The sequence below is a fragment of the Aptenodytes patagonicus genome, chromosome 7 (assembly GCF_965638725.1).
Source record: "Aptenodytes patagonicus chromosome 7, bAptPat1.pri.cur, whole genome shotgun sequence".
NCBI lineage: Eukaryota > Metazoa > Chordata > Aves > Sphenisciformes > Spheniscidae > Aptenodytes > Aptenodytes patagonicus.
Window position 1 is genome coordinate 48230209 of NC_134955.1, and position 13568 is coordinate 48243776.

Consider the following 13568-nt stretch of genomic DNA (forward strand, 5'->3'; position numbering starts at 1 on the left):
TGGGGGTTTCCATTTACCCTGCAGTTTCTTCAACGTAGGACAGAAATGTGGGTCAACAGTATCGGACACAGTAGTAGGAATGTGGCACTCTTACTTTGCCTGTGATTAGGAGAAGGTCACCTATCGGAGAATCAAGTGCTGCATCTGGACCATGACCTAGCTTGGGGAGATCCAGGCAATTAATAGATAGCATTATGAACATTTTTCTGCTAAAAATCCTGACCTGGTTGATAAGAAAAGGGACCTTGGAAGCTGCATTCACAGTCCTGCTTCATTCTCACTGTACTTCTGCCTCTAATGCGGACTGGAGTTTTGTAAAATGTAGGGCTACAGATAAATTTCCTTCTGAGACAAGTTGCCTGGTCGTCATCTGCCTCACTAGCAGGGGCAGGAGCTGGCATTCCCTGGTCTGGACAGCCAGCCAGGGCAGCTGTCTCTTAGGAGTTTTAGCCAAGACAGTTGTGAGAGCATGGTGGAGGATGCTGTGCATGGGGGTTTTGTTCTGTTTTGTTCCTGGAGCCCTCTGTAAGGATGCTCTCATGTCTCTTGGCCAGGACTGCTGTGTCCATGAGGCCAGCCAGGTTCTCTACAGGGTGGGTAAGTTTGGGAGGGCCAAAATTTCCTCTCTCCTTGTGCTAGAGGAGAGAGGGGCTGTTTCTGCCTCCTTCTCAGCAGTGACCGACATGAAGATACACCCTGCATCCAAGCGTGTCTACAACCAGTTGCATTTTCAGCTACATGAGTTTTCCATCCCGTTTTTACCGTGTCCCTTGGAGATCCATGTGCGGCGGGTAGGTGCACTGGAGCCAGCACCTCTGCTCCCAGCTGGCTGCCTGGCCTCATGCCCAGCACCACGCTACAGCCCCAGGGGTGCTGCTGCTCTGCCCTGAGCCATGCCGCAACCTGGAGTCATTTGATGGGCTCCTGCTGTGCCTGTGGGAGGTTGCAGGGCTCTGTGCTGGCCTGTGCTCAGTGCTGGGGTTTTTGGAGCACATCTGCAAGGAGCCTTGCCAGTGTTTCCCGCCTGTGGCTGCCTGACGCCTCAGGGCAGGGTGGCCGGCCAGCCACTGCTCCCCTTTCCCTTCGCTGCTGGCAGGGGGTTTCCTCCATGGCTGGAGGCAGTGAGCAGAGGGCGATTATCGGAGCTGCATAAAAGCTGTTTCCCTGTAATGGGCTGCACTCCCGGTGCTGTGACAAACTACCCAGCTGCTCTGGCTCCCTCCCTCCCACTGCCTTTCTTTTTCATCCCATTACTCCCTCACTGCTTTTCTTGCTCTCTCATCCTCTTTCACAGCTTCCTTTCCTTGTCCCCTTTTGGCCTGCTTTTGCCTCGGCCGCACACAAGGAAGGAGAGCAGGGAAACAGCCAGGGCAGAGGCTTGCTTGTTACAGCAGGAGCTTTAAAGCTGGTGTGTAACATGCAGCACAATAATGTGGGAGACTTCAGCATGCTTGTGGATATTATTTTTTGCCTATGTATTTGCGAGTGCTTTTGAGCAGGCAATATGCTGGGGGAAACTCACTCTCCTAGTGCAAGTTACACTTGCCTGTGAGCGCCCACCTAGGAAAGTGTGTGTGCGCGTGTGTGTGTGTGCATGTGTGCATCAAGCTGTCAAGTCTCACACGCTAAGTGTGAGACTTGCACATTAGGCTTTCTCCTCACACTCCCATAAGCCTGTGTTTCGTGTACTTGCAGCTCAGCACCCAGTCTGTCCCCTGACGCTTTCCCAAATGCGAGACACTCGCCCTGTCCTGTGATGTGACACGGCACTGCTTTGCACAGAGGGCAAAGATAGCCACTGAATGGGGGGTGTGTGTGTGTGTGTGTGTGGTGTTCATGCACGTTTATGGTGGTGTTCCTTTCTGCCGCATACTTTGAGGCTTTTGGTGGAGTCCCTCACCTCAGGATCTTGGGCAGATGAGGTCTGCAGACACAGGATTTGACCTTCAATGACTTCTGACACAGAAGCCAGAGGAATTAGGAGCCTCCATGCAGATACGTGTCAGGCATTAACAGGAGATGGGTGCGGAGTTATTTTTTGTCATTGATTTGCTTAGATTTTATTAATGTATCAGGGTAAACTTATCTGAAATTTATTAAAAAAATTGAGTATAGCTGTGTCCTTGGCAGGAGGCTTTTCTAGTGAGAGTAATAAAGGCAGAATAATCATTGTCACTGAAGGATGTGATGGCTGATCTGTTCTTGAGAGGCATAATGAACCTCAGGAGCTGAAATCCAGACCAGGCAAGTGGTTGGTGATGGGTTTTGTCATTTGGTGGCTGCATTTTGGCCAATGTGAGCAAAGCTGGCAAGTCTTCTAATTCTTAGTTTCTAAAACCACTGTCAATGCAGACTTTGTTGGCAATGTAAGCACCAAGACCAAGACCTGCCTGGACTGGAGGGATGTAATTTCCCCTTGTGGTATGTCAGAGTGAGCTGAGGACGATGAAGGACTGCCTATGTACTGTCCTCCTCACTGCCAAATAGACGTCTGTAGTTTTGATTTTTAACAGACTCTTCTTCCAAGTTCCTGTAAGTTTCTGGGATGTTATCTGTGTTTTTCTTCTCACTTTAATTCATTGCACTCACACTAGGAGTCTAACATACATGGTTGTGGTCCTGACTTTTGTCTTTCGACAAGGGGTTCCCAAACTGTGTGTCATAGTAGTGGATCACAGTGACAAACCAGTGCTGCCCTATGGCTTGACATCTTATTCTGTGTAAGGATGTAGCCCTGGACAGAGCCAAAAACTAATGTGCTGTCACTGATCATGGTGCCTGTGCAAACAAGTGTCAAAGCCCCTTATACTCTGGAGCATCTTGTCCTGGTCTGGTTCAGCTCCTCTAAATCAAGCCAGAGTCCTAATACTTAGCTGACACATTAGATGATGATGCCCAAAATCAAGAAAGGAGATCCCTGGTCTGTTTAAATACTGTACAAATAAAAGGTACATATGTGGGCATGCGCATGTAACAGACAGCAAAAGGGCTTGGCTGATGTTCTGGTCTCTCCGCAGGTGCACCTGCGCTCTGCTGAGCGCCTCCGGGAGCTGTGCTGCGCCAACCGAGGCACCTTCATCAAGGTGGGACAGCACCTGGGAGCACTTGACTACCTGCTGCCTGAGGAGTACACCCGCACCCTCAAAGTGCTGCACAGCCAGGCCCCGCAGAGCACCAGGCAGGAGATTGAGCAAGTCATCCGCGAGGATCTGGGCAAAGAGGTAGGGGCAGCCATAGCCTGTGTTGGCTTCTGAGGCCTCAGCAAGCCCTGGGCAGCTAGAAGAAGGAAAATGGGAGCAAGGAGGTCCCTGGTGGTTCTCAGTTGCAAGAGATACCAAGGGGACATAGCTCCTCCTTGCCCCTGGGAGAATGCCATGTGAATTTTCCCTGTCCATTGATGGCCATTATTGGCAAGCTTAGGAAAGGAGAAGATAACAGAGGATTAAGGGTGTGAGGGCTGCCAGGTGGAAATGGCAGGGCTCAGCAGAGCAGCGTACCCCAGAGGTTATGCCAAGACTAACAGGGTTGCTGGAGGTCAGGGTGGAGGGCCGTCTGCCACACTGAGGGGTGGGAGCTGGATATATTGATGTTCAGGACAAAGATATATTAGCAGGGCTCTGTGAGGGACGTCTGCTCTCCCCTGGCTGCACTAGACCAGTTCCATCTAGCACTGACAGCCTTTTACTTTCTCGAGCCCCTAATTAACCCCCAAAGAAAATAATAGCATAAATCACTTCTGGTGCTTGCAGTCAGGTAATACAGTAGCCCAGGAGTCTGTGTCACCATTAACCCTCAGCAGCCCGCAGCACGGAGGTCAGAGGTGGATGCCGGTGTTCATTAGATATAAGGGAAGTAACTACAGTATTTAGAGAGGGCATTCTGCTACTTTGCATCTTGCCCCTTACAAGAAGAGGTCCCCTCACACTCCAGCCCAGGTTGAGGACAGGCATTTCAAGGATCACAACTGACGTGGTGAGAGGGAGGCAGGAGGCAACAGTGTGCAAAGGCAATGGAAGAGAAAGTGGGTGTGAGGGAGAGGAAGACAGGAGGCTGAAGAATGGAAGCAGTGTGGATGTGTATTTTGGGTGTTCTGGGATGTGTGACTGTGTGGTGAGGAGGTATGGGGGTAACATGATGGGGTAAAGTGAAGTATTTGCACCTAGTGAGGATATTATGGGCAGATTTGGATGGGGTGGGTCTGCCTATGTGTAGTTTCAGGGCCTAGGTATTGTCTAGTCAGGAATGACAACTAATATTTCCCTGCAGTTTAATGGCAGGGTTAATGTCAGCCCCTGACCTGCAAGATGCTCCCTCTCTCAGCGCTGCATCCTTGTAGCATGGCTGGTACCAGCTGTGTTTCATAGCTCAGTGGATAGATGGAGCAGGGCAGGCTGGCTGCTCCCTGCAGACCCCTGCTGCTCCATGGGCCTCCATCTGGCAATCTCCCCTCTGCAGAAGCCACGGAAAGCCACCCCGAAGTTAGCCCCCATTAAATGACCACAGCCCTGGCTCAGTTTGTGTGGCATCTCTCAGGCTGAGCCAGGTGCTCGGAGGTGGGCCCTCTTCTTTTCTCTCAAGTGCATGTTCAGCTGCCACTGATACGCCCTGGTTTCTCTCAGCTTTTTGGGAGCTAGACGAGCCCTCCATGCCTCATTGATTACCAGTGACGCAGCTTGAATCCAGTCTCCACAGCAGCCTTCCCTCTTAGCATTCACTTCACCCACATGGGCAGTGCTGGGCAATATTTAATTTTAAAGAGACAGAGAGAGGGGGGGAAAAAAGGTAGAAATGCAAAGAAAAGGATAGAGAGGAAATGCTAATGAGAGAAAGAGAGCGATGATAAAAGAGAGAAATGAAGAGAATGACGTATAAAAAATAAAGGAGCTGGTGAAACTAGGCAGTATTAAAAGCAGAGGTAAATACACATTTCCATTAGTTACAAGGTACCAAATAAAGGTATTTAAAAGCAAAAAGGATTTGGGGTACCAAATGCACCAAAGTTGTCTTTGCTGGAGCCCAGAGGATTTAATAGGGTTACTTCAGGAACAAATTTAATTCCAGTGTAGCTACATCCTCAGTACATTTTAAATACAATATACTTAGCTGAAATATAGATGGCAGAAGGGCAAGGTGGAGTGTCAGAGCAGAGGGGAGTGCAAAGGGGGATGCTGAAACCTTCCCCCTTGGGGCCAGCAACACACCTGGGAACTTCCACACGAATTCAAATAGAAGAGAAAATGACAGTGAGGGAACCTTCCCAGGGGGCCTAGGCCTAACCCTGCTGCTTTCGAATTCAGTGGTAAGACTTCTAGTTCCCCCATCAGGCACAAGAGCAGGCTTCTCGGATGAATCTCAAGTGTAGGCAAGAAGTAATTACATACAGTTTGGATCAGTGCAGAACAAATGGGGGGAATAGCAACTGGAAATACAGAGATACCTAGGGAGGAATGTGACAAGCTGACAAATTAGGCAAGAGCTTGCAAAAGGGCATGAAGATCAAAAAAAGCCAATTTCATGTATAGAAGCATTGTATCTTCAGTCAGTTAGAAATAGTCTGTCTTCTGATGGGACCTACTCCTGAGAATCTTAGCAGAGGCTTGGATGTTTGACAAATGGAGTAGTTTTGTGGGAAAACTGACGTAAATGGAGAGCATGCCAATGGGACTGATTTTTGACCAAAGGAAGAGGGCTTGTGAGGTGTGTTTACAGCAGTTTGACACAGCTCTGTTGTCACCACGCAGACTTGTGTGACACCCTGCTGATGGGGGAACTCCCATTCTAGGCCAGCATCATGGCTGGAGACTGGGAGCTGCAGCATGTAGCTCTGCTGCGTGAGCTAATGGACTGATTTGAAGGCAAATGGCATGTGTGCTGATCTGACACAGAAGGAGAAGCATCATATATGCTGACTAGTGGGCTGCCCTGTCAAACCTTGTTTTAAGTCTAGGGTGAATCTGTGTACCTATCAGGGATCATTGGGATAAAAATAATCGGTAGTGAGCAGAGGCTGGCTTTCTAATCTTGGCCATAGTGGTTTGGCTGAGTGGTGGTGGGAGGTGATCATTCTTGAGTGTTGTACGTAAGAGGTTGGGGTGGGGGTGGGATTCTCAGGACAACACGAGTAGTAGCAGTAGGAGAGGCTGCACAAAGAAATCTTTACAATGACTCCTGGAAATGCTCACCAGCAAGATAGAGTAGAGTAGAGTAGAGTAGAGTAGAGTAGAGTAGAGTAGCAAGATAGATAGAGTAGGAGTCTTCTGGGAAGACAGTGGAGATACCATAGGTAAGGCTTGTTCTGGATGGATTCCTTGGATCAGTTAGGAAAAGCTGTGTGCATAAGAATGGGTGATGAGATATAAATGAAAGAGTCTCTCCTACCTCTGTTCTCATCTTCCCTGCTTGAACAAGGTTCTGAAAGTGAAAAGGTGTCAGGCATGGAAAATGAATGCAAACTGAGTATGTTCCCTACCCCACAATTGTAATTTTCTTTGCAGGGCTATTAATGACACAGGGAAAGATAGCTGGTTCAGCTAAGCTCTCTAACTCAACAAGGCATAAAAAGCAGAGCCAGGCAACTTCTGGTGAAATTTGGACACCAGACATTTAGGGAGAAAGACTGATGAGAGGCTCTGGAAGATGAATCTTTTGGAGTGGCTGCACCTTCAAAGCGCAAAATCATTGTGCTTAGAAACTAGAAGTGATGGAAGAAATGTTTCGCCAGCAAAAGGATTAGGGGCATTTCCTCCCTCTGGCAGGTCTGTTGAAAGAGACTGGCTTGGGGCCGTGGGATATAGGGATACTGGGGATGTGATGCCAGTTTGGTCCCAGAGCAGAGGTGCAGAACCCAGGGCATCTCTGAGTTTGGCCAAGCCAGTTCCACCTGACAGCCCTTTGGTGTCTGTCAGAAAGGCTTCCTGTAGGTCTTCCTGTGTGTGATTACCATGGACAAGGTGCTCAGAGGAGCTTATTGCTCATTGCTAAGACTGACTGGACTATTGTGAAACTCTCCCCTTTCAAAAATAAATCTGCTTCTCTCTGCTCTGATCAAGGCCATTCCAGAGCATCCCTCCTCATAGGACTGAGTGGCTGCAGAATGACTTGGCAGCTTTTACAACCCTGCTCTTCCAAATATCCTTGGTGTCTTTCTGTTGTCTGGCTCCAGTGCTGCCCGGTGCAGTCCCTAATACGGCTCTGTGGGTCTCGCTTCTCTGCCGCTGTGCAATGATAATGAGTTTAGATACTGTGACATCTCCTGACTTCACTGTGTACTCCAATCTATGCCAACACACTCTTTTACCTCTTTGTAGTCCTAAAATAACTCCTGGTTTGCAGTCACCCATCTGATCTGCACATCCCAGTAGGCCACAGCATAGCTCTACCCACTCAGCACCACTGTAATCCCTCTCCTGCGTACAGCAAGATGTCGCTTTCCTGAGCCCATTGCTCATCAGCTTCCAGCCCATCCTCACTCACTGGCATTTTGTAATCAACTTTCTGACCTTTTCCCCAAGACTCCTTATTCTCCCCCTCAGTGTGTTTGTGTACTCCATACTCTACCCAGGCTTTTACTCATGTTGGAGGTAATTTTTCTTGGTGGGAGACATTCCCTCTCACCACTGTCCCTTCAGAAATACGCCAGTGCTCCTTTCTGGCAGGTTCCCATCAGGCTGGTCCTCTGGTCCCTACTCCTATGTCTGGTCTGAGGTTGTGCCATTGGGAGTTAGGGCAAGGATAAAGTTAGCATTCCCATGAGGCCAGCACCGTCTCAGGTAGGGTCTTTCCCATGCTGGTGGTGCACCTGTGCTGCGCGGCTGCCCAAGTGCTCTGTGTCCAGGCTGCGTCTTTGCCTGGGGGGTGAGGGGCTGGTGTAGGGCACAGGGCCAGCCTCGCCTGCCGTGGGAGTGAGGGTCTTTCCTTCCTCCTTGGCCCTTGATTTATCCTCACATCTCTGGCCTTTTGCTAACAGTTGTTGAAGCTGTCACAGAGATGAGTGGAAATTGCTGAAGCTGAGCAGTCTCAGATGCTGTTAAGTGAGGGATCCCAAGAAATCCTGACCAGCTCTCTGCTTGGACCCCAGGTATCCACATCTGCACACACACTTACACCATTGCTGGTGAGTTTGCTGCGCTGCAGGAAGGCTGAGAGGCAAAACAGGCTCCACAGGGAGAACACACAAGTGATTGATTGTGTTGCTTCCAGTGCTTGCTTTGTTCAAAGCTGGGAGAAAGGTCTGGGGAGAGCCCAGAGGTCAAGGCTTGTCTCTGCTGAAGCCAAATTTTATAAAGGGCTTAAATTGATGGAAAGACAGTCATTTGGAAGGATGTCAGTCCAGCTCTGCTTTGTGGGAGTGCAGGTAATGGGAAGTAGTTTCTAATTGCTTGATTAGCCAGCACCTCCAAGGAGACCATCGTTTTCATCCACAGTTAATTGCAGCTTTTACCTGTTGTTCAAGGACTATTTTGCCATTTGCAAGAAGCCTCCTGCAGCCATACAATAATGGAGCTTGCTGATTGAGCAGGGCAGGATACGTCAGCAAGTTGACTGTGATTTGTAAGCAAAACACGTGTGGTAGAGGAACCTCCTGTGCTGTGGTTTGTGAAGCAGGATGCATTTTTACAGATAGTGATGCTTGGGGGACCCAGCCTTCTGTTAAAGAGCTTTGCTGTCCTTGGATTCCTACCCTTTTACCTGGCATAGCACCAGTGCTGTGCGGTAAGAAACAGATATTCCTAATCTGAGAAGTCATTGTCCCTGCATCAAAACTGTGGCTAAGAAGGATGCTGCCCTTTGTCCCTCTACCTTAAATTGCTCCCAAGGTTCCCAAAGTGTTTTCTAGGTTGGGTACACGAGCTTTATTTGTCCACTGTTGAAATGTACCCATATACACCTGGGAGCATGGTCACTGCAACGATGCGCAGCAATGCCACATGGCCATTTGACAGGGAGGGACAAAAATCGTATGCCCATGTGAACCTGCCATGGGAAGGATTTAGAATGAGACTGGAGCAAGGTGCTAATTCCCACAGCAAGAGACTTCCCTGCCCTTGAACTGTTGGAGTCTGAGAAAAGACAGAGGGAATAGAAGAGACTCCTCTTTTTACCTCTGTTTCTGTACACACTCTTGGTACAGCATGGCAGCCTTTGCTGTGCCAGTGACAGGGAGAAGGATGGACTGATTCCCTTCCTTCTGGAGCTGTTGATTAGCATTTTAAGCTCTGGTGAGACATATGCTTACTTCTGATTTGCAGAACTATTGAAGCAGTGCTCAGCCCTGTGGGAGAGCAGCTAGGCCTTCAATAGGCTGTTGGGTATTACGCTGCATGTCCTACAACATCCAAGTTGTTCCCAAGGGAATATGAGCCACTTTCTGTAGCTGGCTCCATACGTTGCTCTAGAGAAGGTTCATTTACCCTGCTAGATCACAAGGTCTTCAGCTCACGATGCTGCAGATCCTGTTATGGACCCAGGAAGCCTCTTCCCAGGCTGGCAGTGTTGTCTAACCCATCCAGGATGCCAGGACACGTACCTGCTTCCTCTGGTGTTGCACAGCCTTGTGGTCAAGTGTTCTGCCCGAAAGCACTGATGTGCGGCACAGTCAGTGCATGGTCGCTCTCGTGGTTGCTTGGGGCTGTGGGACTGATGCTGAATGGCTCTGCTGAACACCCAGGTCTCCTGTAGCTTGTGACCCTCGTTCTGTCCTTAAGGATCCCACTCCAGCAATGCTGTGCTGGGGTGCTCTGTGAAGTTGGCCCTTGCATACATCCCTAACAGACACAGGGAAACTAGATTTAGGTCAGCAAGAGTCTCTTCTGCCTGCTATGGGTGTTATGTCCATCACAGGAAATCTCCTCTTCCTGCATGACGTTATCCACTCTCCATTACCCACCATAGTGGAGGCTGGGCTGTGGTGGCCATTACTCTGACAGTGTGAGGGGCTGGAAAGTGGAACGGGAGAATTTGGCCCTTCTCCCACCCCTCTGAGCCTCTCTCAGTAGGCCCGTCAGGGCTTCCAAGCAGCCGTCAATAAAAAACACATTTGTATTAAAACTATAATGAGGAATAAAAAAACTTCAGATTTTTTTCAATAACTCAGGATATAAAAAAGAGATTTTTATCAATTATGGAAAGGATTTTGGCCATAAAAAGGTAATTTAAAGAGTCTGAGATGGATGGCGAATAGCATTAATGTCACCCAGAACAAATGGGCCCACATTACTCAACTGAAAGGCAGGAGCGGCTGCCTGTGCAGATCCTGCTGCTGCTGCAGCCTCTGCCGTGCTCTCCCTGCCCTGTAAGAGGTCCCCGTTGCTGGCAGATCTCAGTGTGGCTGCCTCTACACTGAGCCCTTGTCCAGGCAGTAGCTGCCCAGAACCGCTGCTCCACTGCCAAGTGCAGATGGGGAAAGCAAACAGGAAGCTTTGTGTGGCTCAGGTTGTTCCTTGTGTCCCTGCTTGCTCCATTTGCAAGCTCCAGTGTTACTGACCCTTAGTGTCATGCCAAGGACAACTTGGTGTCCTTATTGCCAGGGGAGCTTTGGGACAGGGTACTCCCTGCTTCTGTGGGTTTTCTCTCTGCTCACAGCTCCTGGGGGAGGATCTGGCTGAGTCCTGCTCATGGCAGCCTCTTCCTGGGTGCTCTAAGCCCCATTGCCTAAAAGAAGGAAGGTTTTGTGGATAGGTTAGAGGATAATCTCCTTTGGCTTCCTTCAAGTTAATAATATTTACAATACAGGAGGTTGGACAGTGGATTTTCTGAAGGATTTTTTGGGGGGTCTTCTGCAAGGAAGTGAAAGATTTGAGACCAGAAAATGCAATGGGGAATGGCCTGGTAAGGAGTAGTTCTGATCTGCAGGCTTAGTGACATTTTTTTCTTTAATTTACAAATTCTTTAGGTGCCTGGGGGTTAGTGTATGACATACCTGCATGGAATTTGTTAGCTCACAGTGCCTTGTGTGCAGATGGTAAGCTCTTTTCAGTATGGTTTTCTCAGAGTTTTGATGACACCTGAAGTGTTGCTCTGATGCAAATAAATCTTGGCTGGCAACAGACACCACAGCTGTGTTGGGCTGTGTTCAGTGTCCACGTCCTGCTGAGGTGGTGGATGTGCTGCACAGCAGTGCTCTAGCCATTGGCAGAAACCACCTCTCAGCACATGGGTAACCCTTCCAGTTCCAAACAATCACTGGAAATCGCTACCTGTGACTGGGATTAGTAGTCCTTATGTGGCCTTCTTGCATATGGAGACTTTCTTTTTTCAAACATGGTGTGTGTCTCATTTGCTCAGCAATCTCTATGCATTTATGACACAGCAGGATCTGGGCAGGGGCAGAAACACTGAGCTTCCATGTGGAGGGACTGGCTTCTGTTTCAAAGCCTGCTGCTGATACACTCAGAAATAGTCTTACTTGGTGCTCTGATCTAGACACAGGCTGGGTTTAGTATGCCTGATTTTTCTCTGAGGGAGCAGGGAATCCTATCATCTGCCTGCCCACTGATCTTTTAATATCCTACTTGATTCTGCCTGGTTAGCATCTCCTATTTTCTTTCAGAATTTTACATCTGCCCAGTTACTTGGCTCTTGACCCATTGGGAACATGAAAACATGATGCAGTGAGTCTGGCGACTTTTGGCAATAGGTTATTTGTAGATGAAACAAATGACATAAGAGAAAATATGTCAAGGGCCTGACCTTGACATATCTGCATTTTCCTAACACACAGAATAGACACGTAGCATTTTTATGAATTTTTAAGATGTACAGTGATCTAATAAGCTCTGTTTTGTGGCACTTCTGGGATCTGTCTGAGAGACAGCTCCTGATTCCATGGAAGGATGCTGAGCTATAGAAAGCACTTCAACCCTGCCTGCAGGTTTTCCTCCCTGTGAAAAAGCTGCTGTGGGTGAGAACATTGGAAATTCTCTTCATGGGAAGCCTCACACTAAACATGCTTTTTGTATTTTGAGAATTGAAGCAAAAATTGGGATCTCAGGGGTCTCAAAGGTCTTTCCACCATTAGTGAGCAAAGTGTGTCAGTCCCTAGTAGGCAGGCCAGCCTGAGAGAGAGGAAGTTTTCTCATGTTCCTTTTGGAAATCAAGTTATGTTTGTGAACATTAAGCACATTTTGCACTTATTTTCTGTAAGCTTTGCAGTGCTTTGGTTTTACAGGATGCATGGTTCAGAGCCAAACCTGTGAAGCTGTCTGTGACAACTGAAGCAATAAACTCACATGACCTATTGCTTGTGCCAGGAGAGCTCAGCTGAAGCAAATCCATGAGTTTCTCCCTTACGAAGCTCACATAACCACTCCATCTCAAATTGGCAGGTTCTTGGAAGAGGCTGTTCAGCACCAACCCTCCCAAATTTCAAATGATTAGTAGAAAATATACATTAGTTGGCTCATTTCAGATAATGAATGAAACTGAGGTGGTATCAGTTGTGAGTGGAGAACAAAGCTAATTTTGCCAAACATCTTATTGGATGTGACCGATTGGTTCAGCTCTATTAACGGTTATTCCCATTTATCAAGAAAGGCTAGAAGGATGCTAGAGCAATGAAAATTACCAGGGCTTGTTAAGAAGGGTTATACTAAAGAAGTCTCTCCATGTAACTTTTGCTGCCGTGTCCTTTGTAAACTGCTAGTGTCTTTGCCCTGGCTGCCCAGAAAACCTCTAAGCCCATGCGTCCTGTCCCAGGCTGTCTTTTGTCCTTTGGACCGTAACCTAACCTCTTCCTCTTCTTTTATTTTTTTTTTCTTTTTGTTTGAAAGAGCTGTGAGGCTGGTTCTTAATGGGATATCCTGTCAAAGGCCTTTGTCAATCCCTTGCAATCATCAGGACCAGCTCAGGAATTACAGGTTAGCTGCTCCAAGCTAAACATTTGAGACACTGGGTGGTTCTCAGGGAGCGAGCAGGGAGGAAGGGAAGGGTATGGACTGTACTAGTTCTGTGGGCCTTATGTCTCCATTGACTACACATAGCACACTGATACAGTGTGTTGGGTTGAGCTTCTCCAGTGACGTAGTGTCCTGTACCCAGTGAAGGAGGAGGTGCAGCCTGACCAGCAGCAGGCTCTGGGCTACTCTCTCCTGGCTCTGCTCTCCATGGATGGAGTGGATCTCAGTCCTCAGACATTCTTTGGTGAGGTGGCTCCCCAGGTTATGACGAGGTGTTTTTTGAGACGCGTGCCCCTGCTTACATTAGATAGAATCCACCAAACTGCTTTACCTCATCCACAGGAGCCCAATGATTTTGTACTATAGGAAACAGAGCTAGATACCAGTCAGTATTTAGAGGCTCTGTGTCCTGTTCCTATTCCAGGGGCTGACTGTTACTCCATCTGTTTTTGAGCTGCATCAGCCCTAGGGAGGGAAGTAGGGCAATTGGATTCTGGCTCTAGAATAGTGGGTTGTTGGATTGCTGCATATGAATTAAACAAAATTAACCCCCTACCTTTGTTTCCTTAGCCCACTTTTCTCCTTGTAACAACCTCTAGCAGCACACCCTGGGGGTGCCAGAGGAGAAATTACATTCAAGGTGGAAGACAAACGAGCTTTTTCCACTGCACCCCA

The 13568-nt window shown here is 48.3% G+C and overlaps 1 protein-coding gene across 3 annotated transcripts in view; it reads left to right on the forward strand.

Annotated features, from left to right (window-relative positions):
• Positions 1-13568, forward strand: part of ADCK1 (aarF domain containing kinase 1) — an 80527-nt gene that overhangs the window by 27636 nt on the left and 39323 nt on the right. For all 3 annotated transcript variants that reach the window (XM_076345191.1, XM_076345193.1, XM_076345192.1), the window contains one exon: positions 3018-3221. In XM_076345191.1, coding sequence (XP_076201306.1) covers positions 3018-3221 — 204 coding nt within the window. The remainder of the gene's footprint in view (positions 1-3017; positions 3222-13568) is intronic.